This window comes from Malus sylvestris, chromosome 3 (genome assembly GCF_916048215.2).
Source record: "Malus sylvestris chromosome 3, drMalSylv7.2, whole genome shotgun sequence".
Lineage (NCBI taxonomy): Eukaryota > Viridiplantae > Streptophyta > Magnoliopsida > Rosales > Rosaceae > Malus > Malus sylvestris.
Window position 1 is genome coordinate 23,851,997 of NC_062262.1, and position 18,047 is coordinate 23,870,043.

The window sequence follows — 18,047 nt, forward strand, 5'->3', positions numbered from 1 at the left end:
TTTTAGGTTTTTCTTATTCTTGAAAAAACCATGGTTAAGAGTAAATTCATTAGATTTTAATTTTTATTGAATTCAGGTAACCATCTTCAGATTTTTCGGTTTGATTTAAAGGAATTTTTTAGGCAGAGAAGCTAGGGCTTTCCGGTGAGTTCTTCGGGTTGTACATCCAGGTGGCTTTAATTTGTTTAAATTTGGGGCTTTTGTGATTTGGGACTTCTAAATGGTTTGAAATTTACATTTTTCTAATTTCAGTTCCCACTCAGAAGTTTGTACTACCACATCGTTAGAACTGTTTCCTTCTGCTCTTCTTCTAGAAACAAGGTCACATATCCACAGGCCATCAAGGTATGTCATTTAATATTATATTGTATATGCATGTATTGTATTATGCATGTGTGTGAATGCATTTTTCTCTGTTAATCTGTATTGGTTTTCTTCTGATTTAGTTAATGGAGTTTGTTTTTATTTCAGATAATTTGGTTCATTCTAAAGTTATTGAACGTACGATGGAACCATTTCAAAAAGGTTGGTTCTTCTATATTTTTATCCTTTTGGTCGTTTTGAATGGACTTCCTGTATTCTAAATGAAGCTAAATTGAATAGCTGTTTTTGTATACTGTATTTGCTTTGTTAAATTAGTTCTTTTTTGTTGAAAAATGTTATTTGGTTTTGCAGATCACAAAGTTTTTCAGCAAGAAAATTATCTGTCAAAATTAAATTTTCAATCTATTTTGGGTCCAGCCAAGGTAATAGGCATACAAAAGATATATTTTTTTTTTTTTGTACTTTGAAAATTATTTTATAAGTAATGGATATGGACATTCTTTTAGACATTCAAGCTGCGGGTTTTCAAACTCTACAAAACATGTTTGATTTTACTCGAATCAGAGTCTCCAAGGAGGAGAAAGAGAAGGATCCGAATGGAAAGCAAGGCACAACATCGAACAAGCAATCTTCCTTTTTGACATTTATTTTCATTTATTTAAACTGAACACCACTTCAATAGAAAACTAAAATTTAATTAGAGAAAGAGGAAGAGGAAGCATAGGAGTTTGTCACTACTCCAATGATTTATCGGTAAAATCCTAAAACCCAATTCTCAATTTTCAGTTTTTTATTTTTTTTCACATCAATTAATTCCAGTAATGTTAGGGGTTGAATTTTTTAGGTTAGTGATTTTTTTGCACATAAATTTTCTTTCTAATCATTTTGGGTGAAATAAATAGATATGGGTCTTCAATAACTTATTGTTATAGTATTATTGTTTTATTTCACAATTAAATGACATCTTGCTGTTTTTGGTAGGTTTTTCTGTGAGCTTATTCGCGTTGCATATTTTGTTTACAAATGTTCGGTTTAATGTGGTGGTAATATATGCTATGATTACCGCCATAGTCCAACTGATGGCTTATTAATTTGGTAAATTATTTCAGATTTTGTCTCTGCAAACCTCAGGAAGTCTAATGTTAAATTGTGAAAGTTGGACTGTGGCTTAGTTGGTTCTACTTCTTCATTTCCTCTTCATTAAAATGTTTACTTACCTGCTTTTAAGCGTCTTTATTTATGTATCTATTTTTTTAAATGAATTTTAAAGATGTTATAGAAATTGGAAAGAGCAGCAGTTTGAGAACATAGTATGGGAACTTTGGGAAGGAATACTCGAAAGGAAGACAGACAATGGGTTAGCGGTAACTCCTTTTTTAAATCATATTCTATTCCGTAATATTACACTATTGTGTCCGGAATAGCAACATTTATTTGGTGTCACCTAGAAAGTTTGTTGTGTATCATATCATATGTTTTTTTAAGTTGGAGATTTTGTCGGTAGCCAGTTCGAGGAAATGGCCTCAGTTTCTAATTACCGAGCTAAAGTTCATGCTCAATCACCAAAGTAGAAATGATTGCGTCTTTGTTCAAGTCTGTGTTGAATAAAAATGAATAGGGTTATAATTAGGATAGCTTCTCTCACCACTTACATTTACTTTGCCACATTGATATTTTTTTATTCTATTATCTAATTATAAAAAATTTACTTCTGTTGCATTTGTCTTATGGAGATAATAAAGTTGCATAATTTTTCATACAGTTTTCCATCCCGCAGCAACACGAGGGTACAATTTCTAGTAAAAAGTGGACACATATTCACCACTAATAAGCATTTGACGTGTGGCAAAAAACAACTCCCTTGAGTTAATGCATTTCGGTTTCTGGAAAATATAATCGATGCATTTGTTAATGAACTTCCCGTATTATCCGTAATATTCATTGTTTCATTTCTCAGAAAAGAATTAGATTAAAGAAAAAACAAAAACATTAAAAAAAAGGTGCAATTACCACCAGAGACTCCGGGTTTTCTAGTTTGAGCAGCTACGATCTCGCGAGTATCAGTGAGTGCGTCTTTTCTTTTATATAATATATATAATTGTTAGTTTCCAATTATACATTTCCTAAAGAGTTTTCTACAATTTGCCAAGATTAGTGTGACGTTTATAAGATTTAGCGCATTGATAGAAATTATGAAGTTATGCTACGTCCTACGGGATGTACTGGTATGCGTATTATTATTGATGCCTTAATTATATTTATGGTCATGAATGGTGTTATGGTGACGTGAATTATTGATTTACCACTATATAATTTTATTTACGTTATCTGGTCATCGTGTGCTGTACTGGTGTTAGTACTCATCCGGACCAGGGCCAGTCTTTCACGTGTATGTTCACATTGCACCATACATTCACTTTGGATCCATTGTAGGTGCCAGTTATGTCCTAAATTTCTATAGGCAATTAGGACTCGTATGTGATGCGCAAAGCGCCTGTCTTCACGTGATTGTAATACTATAGTGTAAATCATGTCTTGTGCATGTCAGAATATCTCTGCATGAACTCGTGTGTCGATGAGCACTCGTTATGATATGTTAGTTTATGCGAGGTTACATAATACTGAACCTTAGGCATTTATTTACAAAATATTGTGACTTATTAAATTTGCGAGATATTGCAAGCTACGATAAGTATTTTCATACTATACGTAGTATGTATATTTTGAAAACTATACTTGTTTTACGGAAAGGGGTTATTATGTTTTCGAAAAAGTTTTTACAAAGCTTATTTTTTAGGCCCACTTTTGTTTTTCGCCCCTCTAGGTTTTAGTAGCTGAACTTTCGTGTCGACGAGGATTCTTGGCAAACTTTGGAATAGGTGATTACCTTCGATGGTATAATTCTTATCCTACCTTTATTGTACTTTACTTATGCTTTGACATCACATGTGGAATGAGTTCATTCCCGCTCACAAGGGCACTCGTACATTTAGGCATTTTTAGTTGTAAATTTATTCACATTTTTCACATCACTATACTCTCTGACTTCGTCACCTTCTTGGTGTTGGCCATCACAGTTCGATTCGGAATCCAGATGGATATTCTGAGTCGAGGTGTGTCAAGTGTGAACAGAAGACTACGATTCCACATATGCGCATCTCGAACTATGTGCACAAAATGGATAGAACTCGTCGGCTAGCAGCGCATATTATTAAGAAAGTATCAGTTTTGGGTTTCTTGTAATGTAATCATTTGCCTACATTAGTGGAGCAATTAGTGCTGATAGGTGGTGGAACAATAAGTGCTGATGGTAGAGCAAGCAATTAGTGGAGTTGGTAGTAATTGCGGAATCATGAATTATTTGGTGGGTGGGCTACTAAAATTATTACTTTTAATTAAACTACCAATATCTTTTTAGACCCAATTTACTACCTAAACTACCCTCACAAACCCAATTCAATATATATTTTATGGGGTTTTTCAACATTAGTCCTTGCAAAAGATTAAAATTAAAAAAAAAAAAACCAGGTGCTAGATTACATATTCAATTTAATCCCTTGAAGTGCAGGTTTTATCAAAATTTATATTCATTTTTGTTATTTAATGTGTATTTTTATTTAATCTCTCAACATTAAATTTTAATTTTATTAATATGCACATATTTAGTTCTTTAATTATAAATGAACATAAATGAGAAATATTAAAAGAAATTTGTGATACAAAAATATATAAATACATAAGTGTACAGAAATGACTCTGCTAAAATATATAAAATTGACTTTTTTTGCACCAAAATATTTGTACCTATATGATTATACCGAAATATATTATATTGAACCTAAATGTATGTACCGAAATGTATTATATTGAATTAATGTACCTAAATGTCAATGCTGAAATGTATGTACCAAAATATAGTATATTGAATTAATGTACCTAAAAGTCAATACTCAAATATGTGTACCAAAATGTACGTACCGAAATACATTATATTGAATTAATGTACCTATATGTTTGTATCGATGGATATACCGAAATATTCAAATGTATTAATGTACCTAAATGAAGCATACAAAATTGTTATCGGAATATATATTATAAAAAAAAATTAGTTGCCTAAATGTAGATATTAAAATATATTATGATGAATGAAATAAAAATTAAATTTAAATGTGATTAATACATTAAAATAAAAATAAAAAGATAAAAAAAAATCAAAATATAACTAATAAATGAGATGATTAAATGTAGTAGGGACTAAAATTGGATTTTAATCTTACACAAGGTTATAGTCTAACACTAATCTTTTTTAAGGATTAAAATGAAGTTTTCTATAAATTTATCTTTACATCCATTTAGAAAATAAAAACTCAAAATCAATATTCTGCCACTCCTTCTAAGCGGTACACATCACTCAATCTTTTGTGAAAGATTAGCATCGAATGACACTGCCAGCCACAACATTCACTTGAAGTGTTCATTGAATTTTTCCTCATCACAGTTGAAGGAGACGAAGATTATCTCATACTCTGTGTTCCACTCTAAGCATTTCATGAAGTCTCACCAGCTGAGGGGTAATAGCCTTCCAATGCCTACACCAATTTGCAGCGAAGTAAAGGCACACATTACATGACTATAACGGTACCTAATAATCTCATAATCAAAACAAGATTATGTTTTGATAATCAAGAGAAAAAAAATTCACCTCTAAAAATGAAGGCATATTTTCTATGCCTGCTTGAACCTCACGTTCCTATATTTTCATGAAATTAAAATATTTTCAACATCCAACAACCGAATTAAATTATGAAAAAATAATAATGATTGAAACAAGAGGAAGAAGGGGAAGCTTTTGGAGACTATACATTTGTTTCACCAGATAGAAGGAACTCAACACCTTCAAATTCAAGACTGTCACTATATTGCTGCTATGCACTGCCATCAAAACTACAAGCACAGTATGGCCTCCACCCTTCACGAATGAAACGAAAAGAAAGCGTGACATTCACACAAGTAGCCAGACTTAAAAATTTAAAATCCCATATATGTTCTACTGGTAATTATACTTTGGAAAAGGCGCTGATTTTGTCCTAAATCCTAAAAAAAAATTGAAATCAAACTTGGATAAATCGATTCATACTTTAGTTTGATCATGTTCAAAAAGAGCTTGTTTTTCTCTATGTTAGGGTTTGATTATTGGTTGTGGGTTTATTAATAAATTTTAGTTTTATTAATTTCAGCTTGTACTTAATGGTAATTAAGTAATAAGGTATAAAAGATAATTCACATTTAAAGTTTAAGTTGGGTGTAGAGAGGGATTATATGGGATCAAATAAAGTTTAAGTTGGTAGAGCAATTAGTGCACACCAGACAGTGGAACTTTAGTGGAATAAGTTAGGTCTAAGTCCTCCTTACTTCAACGTCGAAGCCGGGCAAGTCTAAGTCGTGCATTAAGTCTTGGTAACACCAACTTGTTTGGCTATATTATTTGAATGTAATGAGTTCAAGTTTTCTCTTGAATTAAAGCCGAAAGACAAAAACTACTGCAATTAAGGAGAGCATATACATAGTGTGTATAAACGGAGGAGAGAAGTCATTTCCTATTGTCGAAAATGTTGTCGATGATACACTACTGCTTGTGTTATATCTTTATGGTGATTATGGCTAATTACTTAACTGCAGGTGCATTAGCAATAGCTCATACCAATTTCAGCACAGATCAGTCTGCGCTTCTTGCTTTCAAAGCTCACATCACTAGTGACCCTCAAAACATCTTGACTGCCAACTGGTCCTTTGCCTCCAATTCCGACATTTGCAACTGGGTTGGCGTTACTTGCAGCGCTCGCCACCACAGAGTCACGGCTTTAAATCTCTCGTACATGGGTCTTGCCGGGGTTATTCCTCCGCACCTAGGCAACCTCTCATTTCTCGTTGAGTTGGGCCTTGAGAATAATAGTTTTCATGGTCCCCTACCCCAAGAATTGTCTCGTTTGCGCCGGTTGAAGGCGATTAACTCTCAAAACAACAACTTTATGGGAACCATTCCTTCGTGGTTTGGGTCCTTCCCTAAACTTCAAACCTTCAAATTGTTGGGTAATGGCTTCTCTGGTTTCATACCCGCTGCTATCTTCAACTTATCTGCACTCGAAATAATTGATCTGAGCAGTAACCAACTATCAGGTACGTACGTACGTACTAGGCATATAAATTAGTGTTGCTTGCTTCATTACATTTAACATCTTTGTTACATTTTAACATCTATATTATAAAATGTATAACAATCATCTCGTTTGTTTTTTTCCCTTCTTTTTTGTTGGCACGCATGCACATATTTAACAGGTAGCATACCCAGAGAAATCGGCAACTTAACAATGGTGAAGGGCATATACCTTGACGACAACAAGTTCGAAGGTATACTGTATGACTTGGGTTTTGTTACACACACACACACACACACACACACACACGCACACACACATATATACACACGCCCCTTCTTAGCTGGGATCTTGTTCAACTTCGGCAAAAAATGAGATGAGAGGACTATCGTAGGATCGTATATTTACCGTGTAAGACCCTCGTATTCTAGAGCAAAAAAAAGGTCCTACATAGTGAGCACATGGTCCTTAGAATGTATCCCACTTTTGCTACGGTACAACGGGATTCCCACTAAGAAGCTGCTCCTATGTATACATGATTTTAACAATATACATGGATTGATTTTATAGAACTTCCGAACGAGATAGGCAGTTTAGGTCAGCTAGAGGAGTTGTATGTGCAGTACAATGCCCTAAAAGGCTCTGCTTTTGTGCCTGTCCTCAACATATCTTCTTTGTCTATTTTGGCTCTATTTGGGAACAGCATGAGTGGCAGTCTTCCGGACAATATATGTGAGCATCTTTCGAGTGTTCAACGAATTAATTTGGGTCAAAACCAGTTTGACGGTCGTATTCCCTCCAAACTGTGGCAATGCAAAGAGCTTCGTAAATTCACACTTGAGTATAACAATTTCCGTGGAAGCATACCCAAAAGTCTTGGCAATTTGACCTACTTAAGCAAGATTTTTCTTAACGAAAATAATTTAGAAGGTAATAAATTTAGGGGCTTTTTACAATCATTTCGTTTTTAGTTTTTATTTAATCTGAAGTTACAAAGTTAATGCAAACATGCTGAAATTGTGACAGGTACAATACCGGATGAGATTGGTGATCTTCCACAGTTAGAGATTTTGGCACTGGAGGGTAATAATCTCAATGGTGTCATCCCGTCCAAACTCTTCAATCTCTCCACGATAAGAAAAATAGGGCTTTCTTTTAATCACCTCTCAGGTAGCCTCCCAGCAAACATAGGTCTTAACGTTCCGAACCTAGAAATCCTTCATGTAGCCCAAAATAACCTCGTGGCCGGACTTCTCCCTAGCCTCTCTAATGCTTCCAAGCTCTGGGATTTAGAAATGAGCGAAAACTCATTTACCGGGTTTCTTCCTATCACACTCTGTTCCTTGAAAAACCTCGAGTACCTTGACTTGGACTCGAATAATTTGACGATTGATGCTTCTGCTGCACAAGCAGCAAGCACTCTCTCTTGCTTGTTTAATCTTAGAAATTTGACAGATTTAGGCTTGTCAGAAAATCCACTAAACACCACGATTCCAGCTTCTCGCGGGAATCTCTCTACGTCACTCTTATATGTTGGTTTAAGCTCTTCCAACATCAAGGGTAAGATTCCTGTTGATATTGGCAACTTGAGCAGCTTGATGTCGCTACACCTGGGAAACAATCAATTGAGCGGAGCAATTCCAACTTCAATACAAAGGCTACAAAATCTCCAAGGTTTGTATTTGAATGATAACGAACTGCAAGGACATATCCCGTATGAACTCTGTCAACTAAACAACCTAGCTGAGTTATTTTTGGGTGGTAATCGGCTCTCTGGTTCTATTCCTTCCTGCTTGGGTACTTTGTCAGTAGCTCTAAGAAGTCTATCGTTAGGGTCCAATTTGTTAACTTCTAAAATACCATCTTCCTTGTGGGAACTCAACCATATATTGCAACTAGACTTGTCATCCAATTCTCTAGTTGGACCACTCTCAGAAGACATCGGAAAGTTGAAAGATGTGGTGGATATATATTTATCAAATAACCATTTCTCCGGAAACATTCCCGGTAGCATTGGTGGTCTTCAAAATACGATTAATATGTCCTTGGCAAACAATTATTTAGAAGGCCCTATTCCCAGTTCATTTAAAACCTTGCTAAGCCTAGAATTCTTGGATTTGTCCAAAAACAATCTATCCGGAGAGATCCCAAAGTCATTGGAAGCACTCTTGTATCTCAAGCATCTGAATTTGTCTTTCAACAAACTCCAAGGAGAAATTCCAACCGGCGGGCCTTTCGGAAACTTCTCTGCTGATTCATTTGTCTCAAACGGTGCACTCTGCGGTGCTTCCCGACTCCATGTTCCACTGTGCAAAAATAGAACAAAAGTTAAGCCAAATTGGAGGAAAGCTAAATATATCATCTCAGGGGTCATATCAGTAATACTCCTAGCGGCCGCTGCATTGATTATGATACTATGCAAGAAAAGGAATGTCGAAGTTGTTAGAGAAACTGCCTCGCTACATCAAGTTCTTTGGAGAAGAGTTTCGCGCCTAGAACTTGTAAGGGCAACAAATGGATTTCATGAGAGTAACTTACTAGGCACGGGGGGTTTTGGCTCAGTCTACAGAGGAACACTTTCAGACGGGATAGATACCGCCGTCAAGGTTTTCAATTTACAGCTAGAAGGGGCATTCAAGAGTTTTGATAAGGAATGTGAAATGCTAAGCAACATCCGTCACCGGAATCTTATTAAAATCATAAGTTGCTGCGATGAACTTGATTTCAAAGCCCTGATACTTCAATTGATGCCTAATGGAAGCCTCGAAAAGTGGTTGTTTTCTCCAAACCGCTCCATGACTATCCTGCAGAGGTTAGACATAATGAAAGATGTTGCATTGGCACTAGAATATCTTCATCATGGTTACTCGATACCTATCGTTCATTGTGACGTGAAACCAAGCAATATACTACTAGATGATGATATGGTTGCACATGTTGCTGATTTTGGCATTGCAAGACTCATCAGCGGTGGAGATTCGATGACAGAAACAATGACCCTAGCCACAGTTGGATATATGGCTCCAGGTGATGTATTTTCTCAATTTTGTATATGTTGGTCTTATTAGGAGTTATAATTTTCTTTTTATCATATATAACTAAATTCACATACAAATTTTGCAGAGTATGGGATGGAAGGAAGCGTTTCGACAAGAGGGGATGTGTATAGTTTTGGTATTGTACTCATGGAGACATTCACAAAAAGGAAGCCAACAAACGAGATGTTTGTTGGGGAAATGGACTTAAAGCAATGGATTGCAGATTCATTATTTCCAGATGCTGCAATAGGTGAAGTTGTGGATGCCGATATACTGGGGGCGGAGGAAGATGGTGATTTCGTGAGCAGGAGGGATTGCTTATCCTCCGTTATGAGATTAGCTTTAGCTTGCTCTGCAGCATTGCCGGGAGAGAGGATTAACATGAAAGATGCCGCAATCACACTCACCAAAATCAAGACTAAGTATTTGAAGGACTGTGGAGGAGTGAACTCTTAGTTCTTTTTGTTCTTTATATTTTCGGATCCATTTTCTGATTGTTGTTTTCAATCTGCAAAGACTACATTATTTTCTCAAATTACTTTAGTCTAAAGAAAGCATTGCAATTGGCACTGTTCCTTACTGTTCATGCACCTGAATTTCAGTTTAATTACAACCATACCATTGGTTTAATGAGTGGGCTTTGTGGAAGTTTTGGGTTCGGCCTGGGGGATTTTTTTTGGGTTTGGGCAGATGGCCTTTTGCTGGTTTGGCCTGTGGCTGCTGGGTTTTATTTGGTTGGTTTCGGTAGGGATAGGAATGAGGTGAGGTGAATGTCGTGAGTCATCCAGTGTAGCTTGCAGAATGGCAGAGAGTAGAGTAGAGATGGAAGAGTCGTGGGTGAGAGAAGAGGAGAGAGGGAAGAGTCGTGCGTTTCAAACGGGATGTGGGGAAAGACGGGAGGAGAGAGAGAGGGGTAGGATGAGCGAATCAAGGGTAGGGGTGCCTGAGAGTTTGGTTTTAAGGGTCGACAACAAAGGGTGCGCAGAGAGACGGCGAGGCGAGTGGGGAGGGCTAGGGGTAGGGTTCCTTTCGGGATTTTGGTTCCAGCTGGATGCCATTTCCGCAACAATTAATGGGGAAGACATGGTTGCATGCAGTTTCTGGGGTTGTGGGAGAGATTTATGGATTTTGTCCAATGTTTTTAAAGAAGGATGGAGAGTGAGACAGAGAGGGCAGAAAGCATGATTTGATTGAGTGGCAGGGATATTTAGAGGTTTTGTACTCTGATTCAACAGCTCAAACACTGTTTTTAAATCATTGTTTATTGTTTGGTTTGCCATTTGCTTTGTTAAAACTGTGATTAACATTTTATTGTTTCAATCAAGTTGTAAAGGAATTTTATAGCCCGTTTAGTTGGGTGTTAGGAAGATCAATCTGGTTAGTGCACTGTTTCGTGCACTGTTAGAGTCAGGTTTGTGTCTTTATAACTTTGGGAGTTACACTGTGCTCATTTCTGTGTTTCTTCATGCTTTGCTCCTGTTTCCTTCTCAACAAATCAAACTGAGGTTCCTTTCTGCTTTACATCCTTTGAATATCTCTCTGTTACTAGGTTGTTTCTCCATACTTTGTTGCTTCTATATTTTTGTGATAAGGGTGTTAGAAGGCTGTTTTAGTTGTTGTTTTGCTCCTCTGTTGATAGATTGTTTTTGCAAATCTTGGTTGCTTATGTATTTCTGTTACTAGATTGTTTCTCCATACTTTGTTGCTTCTGTATTTATGTGATAAGGGTGTTAGAAGGCTCTTTTAGTTATTGTTTTGCTCATCTGTTGATAGATTGCTTTTTAAAATCTTGGTTTTGAACACCCACTTGCCCTTCTCAATACTGAACTCCTCAGGGTCGAACTCAAACCTATCATCTAATAGGGAAGCTCATGGCTGTGGAGAGGGTAGAGTGGTAGTTATGAGTTTTGGAGAATTCTTCATTAAATTGGTGGGCTCTTTTTTGATGTCGTTTTATTTCCTGGTTGCTTCTATATTTTGATTTAGAGACGATGCCTGATAAATTCGGTAGGAAATTTGAGATAATGCTAGGAAAGTTTTGCTCTTTTCTAAACTAGGTTGTTGGATTCTTTTATCTGGGAACATTTTAGATTGAAAACTGTAACTTTGTGCGAGGTTTCATGAAATATAGCAAGTGTGCTTCCTCACTTTATGTTTCTATATTCTTGCGTTTTTCCATTACAGTATTGAACTCAGTGAAATGCTATTATGAATTGGAGTGGTTCCTATTGTCTTTGAGTGATTCTTATCACAACAATCAGGGAGAAAATCCCTCTCTTTTTTTTAATAATTTTTACACTAGGTCTACGATTATCTAAATGATGCAGCACTAAACAAGAGTTAGGCCTTCAACTTAGCGTCGCAAAAACTTACTACCAATAGAGAGTTTCTAAGCACTTATGTTCCGACTCAGATCCTTGCCGATATTTTTTGAATGTTGAAACGATATAGCACTAGGCCCAAGGTTGAGAACAGGTTAGATTTTTTTATTTTTTTTGTGTGATTAACGTATTTCTAAAACTTGGTTGCATGGCATAATCTATAAAACTAAAACTTGGTTCCATGACATAACCTCTCCGACAACAAAGTCATGCTTGAAAGTTTGCATGTACTGGCCACCCTTAATCCTTATCCATACTAAATTAATAATCACAAAAATAATTTTGTATTCAATTAACATAGTCGTGGTGAAATGTTACTTTCATCTTTCTGTTCAATGAAAGAAAACCTTTTCAAAAGGGTTTTCTTTTGTTTTTCTCACACACCAAACACTGCATTTGTGCATGTAATGAACTCATGTATGGAAATTAAAACAAGATGTCATATATGATTCGAACGTTGATTCAAGCTGTTGAGCTTTGGATTCTGGGTGATGATGGTTAATATGATTTTGTTTTCGATTTTAGGAGATCGGGTTTTTTCGAGTTGGTGACTTTTCTTTGAAGCATACGAAGACCTCTGTGTTTAAGGTTAGTGGTTTTGATCTTCCATGGTTTTGATTCTACTTGCAGCCTGAGGTGTAATTTTAGATATGAGACTTTCAAGCTTTTTGATTAATCTTTACCTTGATTAGTTAACTATAATTAAATTAATTTTTTTTTATTTTGACCCCAACATTCAATTTTATTAATTCAATTTTGATAAATGATTGAAATTTTTTCAATGATTGTATTACCGTGTTTGATTATTGATTGAGCAGTTGGATATATTTTCTTGCTTAAGCTTTTCTTAGATGTGTGCTAAATTGGATGTTGGTTTGGTTATTTCCGAGCTTTCACTTGACTTTAGATACCCAATAGAGTATGAAGACCCCAACTTTAATTTTGCCCGTGTTTTGGTGCCTGCAAATGAAATCTGGCATAGCGAAATCTTGCATAGTGAAATTATGATAACTTTCCCTTCATCTTTAGATTAGCAAACAGAAGAATGAATTCAGAACAGTAGGATTTCGATTTCTTTTTCTTTACTCATTTGATTCGCTGGGTTTACAGATTTTAAAGGTTCAACATCGACCCGATGTCCATTTCTGAAATACATTAATTTTGCTTTTTATTTTTCTGGGTATACATTATCTGTGAAAAGGATAACTGAGAGATTGGTTTTTTTAAGAAAACCCATTTGGATATGGAATAGGATCATTTGACTAGGCCTAAGAGTCATACGACCAGGGTTTGTTTTCGTTGATTTTCTGTAGGGGGTTTGGTTTTTTTACCAGGAACTGCTGAAAAGAATAGAATTCAGCTGTGTATATGTGTATGGTTTTATGCGTTTCGCTCGGTTGACAATTTGATAATGGCTGAAGTGCATTCTTTAGCGAAATGTGTTTTCTTTCCTCGATTGTAAATATCTTTTTTGGTATTTTGCAAATCGAAACAAAGTGAAAGCTTTAACCTCTGAATTTTGCAACCACTACCTTGCTGCTTTGGTAAAGTCTCAACTTCTTTATAATATCAATTAATTTTCGCTGTAATGTGAGGGTATTGAGTAGAATTCATATGCTACATAGAACATATGAGTAGACGTAGCAGCACACTTAATATGATATTGCATTTGCAAATGAAAATGATTTTAGCCATGTTAATAAACAGTGAATTAAGAGAAGATCAAGGCTAGGTTTGAGGTAAGTAAAACCTTGAGGCCAGAGTTTGCTCGAATATTATCTTAAGCATCTCAAGTGAACGCTTCACTACACACATACACACACACACACTCACCGGTCGTTACATACTTTGGGTTGTACCTATAAGAGGACTAATATTCCCCATCTTGATCATAGAATTAGCAACATCAGCAAAGAACAAATTAGGATTTGTGTTATAGCTTTGGACCAAACTGATTTTTTGAGTTGTTTAAGTGGTTTTTCCCAATTGTTACAATTAGCTAATGCATTACTATGTAATCTGTGTTGGCGGGTGAAAAAAAACTTTCGTTGGTTTAAAATATTTGTTCAAGTTTTCATTTAATTTATATTATTTTAACTCCATTTCTCCTAAGAGATTTATACACGTATAAAATAAGAAACTATTATCGTTTTTCTGGTTGCAAAATATATAGTTGCAGTGGTTAGTTGTGATGTGGAAATGAGGGTTTTTGAAATTTAATTTCCACTTTCATTCTATTATTTCGAGATTTTAGAAGGTGGGTGTGGTTTAGGGTTAGAGTTTGGAATTCTGTGCAAATTCATCGAAGTTGTTGGTTATGCAGATGGTGGTGTGTGTATACAAATGATATGCGTCTATTCTTTTGCTTATATTTAAATCACATTTGAATCAAGACTTTCATATGTCACCTGAACTTAAATATGGTCTTTTCCCATTCTTTCCGTTTCAGACGTCTTATCTTTATGATTCTTTTTTAATTAACTGTTTGGTTCGATCGCTTTATGTTATTTGTCTGCTGTCTGCTTTGCTCTCATTCTTGGTTGTCTTTGTAATCCTCTCATTGTCCAGAGGTTGGATGGTTTGTTTGTTTTTTTTTAAATTTTGTTTGTACAATTCAGTCTGTCATTCTGTTATTGGTTGGTTGGTGTTTTCGTTAGGTTTTCTAATAGTGAACTATCTCATCCTCCCGAAGTTCTTTAACATGTGCTGTTCACAACTGCGCTCTCTCAACGAACTAGACATTTTAAAAAAAAAAAAATCACAACTTCTATACTTGGGAAAATGAGTAACCTTTTAACAATGCATGAATGCAACTAAGATGTCAGAAAAATTCATGGATATTAACATTAAAACTACAAGTATCATTAACTCATAAATACTTAAGTTATGTATTTTCTTTATCGGCTAAAACTTCAAAATTTGATCTAAAACACTGTCAAAATGCTTTTTGATTGTGTTTTTTTTTAATTTATATGTAACTTTTGGTAATCTTATATTTTTACTTTATTAATGTGAGTTGTTAAGTTTTTCATGGTGTTATTCTTCAACTCACAAGCTTAAAGATACTTAAAAAAAAATAGAAATATTGACGCTATATTTAAATTTTGATTCAGGGTAAATAAAATGGTACAAGAGATCAATCGAAGAGAACAACAGATTCTAGGAGGAGTTTTTGTCAAAAATTTAAGGCAACTGGTTAAGGCTCGAATCGATGAACAAATTCGAGGGACATTAGTGAGATTTTCTGACACTGCCCCGGGACCTGGTACAAAGAAATCAGTGAAAATAGAAAAAACAAGGATGGGTTTGCGTGTTTATGGTAGGGGTGCAAACCGAAACAAATTGGTGGTCCATACTATGTATCCACCTGCAACTCATAGTAATCCGCCGAAAGAAAAAGTTCCGCTGGATAAAACACTTTCACAACGCTTTTTGGGGTTTTCCAATGGCATCCACAGGTTTGCTAGCTGGAAAAAGGTTGGAGTTTTGTTGCTCTTGCTTGCCTCCGCCGCAACGGCCTTTGGAGTTTTAAATGTCTAGAGAAGGGGTGGGTCTTTAGATAAGATAAGGGCAATGTAAACTTTTTTTGTTCGGTCATAAGGGCAATAATGTAAACAAATAAGCCTTTAACCGTTTTAAGGATAAACTGTTGTTAATACTCTTTTTTGCACCTTTTTGGTCAACTTCTATCTTGCTGATAAATGTATTTTGCTGACCCTTATATTCTTTTAAGGATAAACTGTTGTTCATACTCTTTTTTGCACCTTTTTGGTAGACTTCTATCTCACTGATAAATGATTTTTCCTAGCAATAACCTTATCGTGCTGGGATTTGTTTTCTCTCCTTTTATTTTTTATGCCATTTATGTTGTTGTTGAAAGGATCTTTTAGCTGATGCTTCTTTGTTGGTTCTACACTTTTAAAGCCGTTGCTATCCAATTGCACCTTTAGTTTTTTTAGTCAGTGGTGGAGAGGGGATGAGACATGACGGTATGGCGGGTTAGTGAGTTGCTGAAGTACTGGATCAGATGTTAATGGCTGCTTAAATGGGGTTTTAGTATACAGATGTTTAGATTAGGATTTTTTTTTTTGCCATTTTGTGATCGAGATCCAATTGTAGGTTTCGTGTTGCATGTCTCCATCTTTAAAATTTAATTTTTTTATTAAAAACAGAGCATATAGCAGCATGTGAAAATATATGGATTAAACTATAAATGCATACGTTACAGACTACGGACACAAACCAACACGAACTCAAAAATAGCCGGAGGGTCTATAAGTGTCATTGTATTTGTAAATAGTACTACAAACAAATCATAATTCCACACGACCCACCCCATTAGTGTTCTATTCAAATGCCTATGGATCTCATATCAACATTTACGAGGATTCAACACCTGAATCATTTGATCCTAGAGCATATTGTTCAAAATCACCACGGCTGGTGTATCATTTTCACTTGCTTTACTTGCCTCCCGGGCAGAAATGGTGGCTTCTCCACTTTTCCCCCAAACAGATATGGTATCTTCTCTAGCGGTATTTGTTCGTATGTTGGAGTGGTATCTTCTCCTGCCTTGCCTATCTCCCAAGTAGATGCAGCATGTTCTTTAGCTAGAGTTTTACCCCACGATGATGAAGAGCATCAATTGTGTGGCTCTTGCTTTTTTTTGCCTTTACTTTGAGCAACGATTTTTTGTGCCGTAATGAATTTTTCTCATAACGCATATAAAAACCTTTGACTTTGGTGCTTTTATTAAACCTAGAAAAACGCATATCTCACTTTTACAATTTGATTAGTAGTTGTTGAATAGATTTACCTAATTCTTTTACTATCAATTTGATTTTACATGCTTTGTCGGTTTTTATTCGTGTAAGTATATAAAAACTGCGTCATGAAACTAATTACAATTGGTAAATCTATAGATGAGCTGGCATCGTTAGGTCATGCGCTTAAACTCAAAACATGCTAGAGTATTTCTATCATTAATAATTTGTATCAAACTCAACATTTCATAAGAGTCCAAATTGAGAGCTTTGTGAAAAAGAATGAAACTACATCACAACATTACATTGCTTGTAACACATGCTAATATTTTTTTAACTAGAGCAAAAGTCCATTATCTTGCCTTCCGGACTTTGTCATGGTTGCAATATCTGGTGATTTATCTTACCATGTTAGCCTGTTGTAAGATCAACCAAAAGTGTTTTGCCCTGTTGTTATTCTTTTGCATTATATGCTTTTTTTTATTGTTAGCTCGATTGTGCTTTAGTATTGTTGGTCTTTCTCGGTGTTAAATTCTTCATGCTGTCTCACTTTTGCATCTAATTAGTCAACCTAGGACAAAATTTAAACGTTTTAAATCCTGATCATCTCTATTTCAAGCAATGCATTTTTTTTTTTTGCTAACCTAAAAGCTTTTGCTAACCTAAAGGCTTTTGATGCATGTCATTTCTTTAAAGTAGGATTTGTGCCCAGCTACAATCCCGTCTCTATATCGTTCCAATTATATATGCGTTTATATTTTCTCTTCCTTTTTGTAGGTTCTACAACTTTTGTTTTAATCGTTACAATCTTGCATTACTGCTCAGTAGGATTTGTGCCCAGCTACAATCCCGTCTCTATATCGGTTAGATTTCTGCACCTTTAAGGAACATTACCTTCTTCATTTCTGTTTGCTCTTTTGAGACCTTATGGTTGCTTTGTTGTTTGATCTTTATGTTTGTCTTCTTTATCGCTATTTTTTTAGCAATCGTTGCATGCTTTATTCATACCTTTTACCATTTGAACGGGAAACAACGCTGTTCAAGAAGACAGCCGCATATTAAGTTTCTCTATTCTTTGTTCTAATCTAATCTCATTATGATTGTGTTTTTACTGTTATGTTTAGAATGTGTTTGTGTTTTCAATGACCTCTTGCTTTAATGGGTTATAGTTCGCTGCTAATTTCATTTGGTTTAGATGGTTCTTTCGTTCATGTGTTGCTTTTATTGAAGAGTGAACCACTACTGTTTCTGTTTTTTTCCACTTTGTATAGTTTTATGTCTAAACGAATAAGGCGACCTAGAAGGGCCGTTGAAATTCAACGTGCCTATTTGGATGCGGTTGTTGCGGATGGTGATCTCAATAATTCAGAGTTGCAAGATGTT

The 18,047-nt window shown here is 35.4% G+C and overlaps 1 protein-coding gene across 8 annotated transcripts; it reads left to right on the forward strand.

The window, feature by feature from the left end:
• Positions 1-79: 79 nt before the first annotated feature.
• On the forward strand, positions 80-10,093 carry LOC126614689 (receptor kinase-like protein Xa21). 8 transcript variants are annotated; one of them, XM_050282340.1, is made up of 10 exons: positions 80-144; positions 253-345; positions 472-525; positions 676-746; positions 831-1,688; positions 6,007-6,504; positions 6,664-6,735; positions 7,053-7,412; positions 7,509-9,509; positions 9,606-10,093. In XM_050282340.1, exons 5-10 carry the CDS (start codon positions 1,637-1,639, stop codon positions 9,974-9,976), a joined length of 3,354 nt encoding a protein of 1,117 aa, XP_050138297.1. In that variant the 5' UTR covers positions 80-144; positions 253-345; positions 472-525; positions 676-746; positions 831-1,636; the 3' UTR covers positions 9,977-10,093. The 8 variants fall into 8 exon arrangements, with proteins under 8 accessions (XP_050138297.1, XP_050138302.1, XP_050138299.1 ...); XM_050282345.1 differs by having other exon boundaries at positions 831-1,681; XM_050282342.1 differs by having other exon boundaries at positions 1,595-1,688.
• The last annotated feature ends 7,954 nt before the right edge of the window (positions 10,094-18,047 follow it).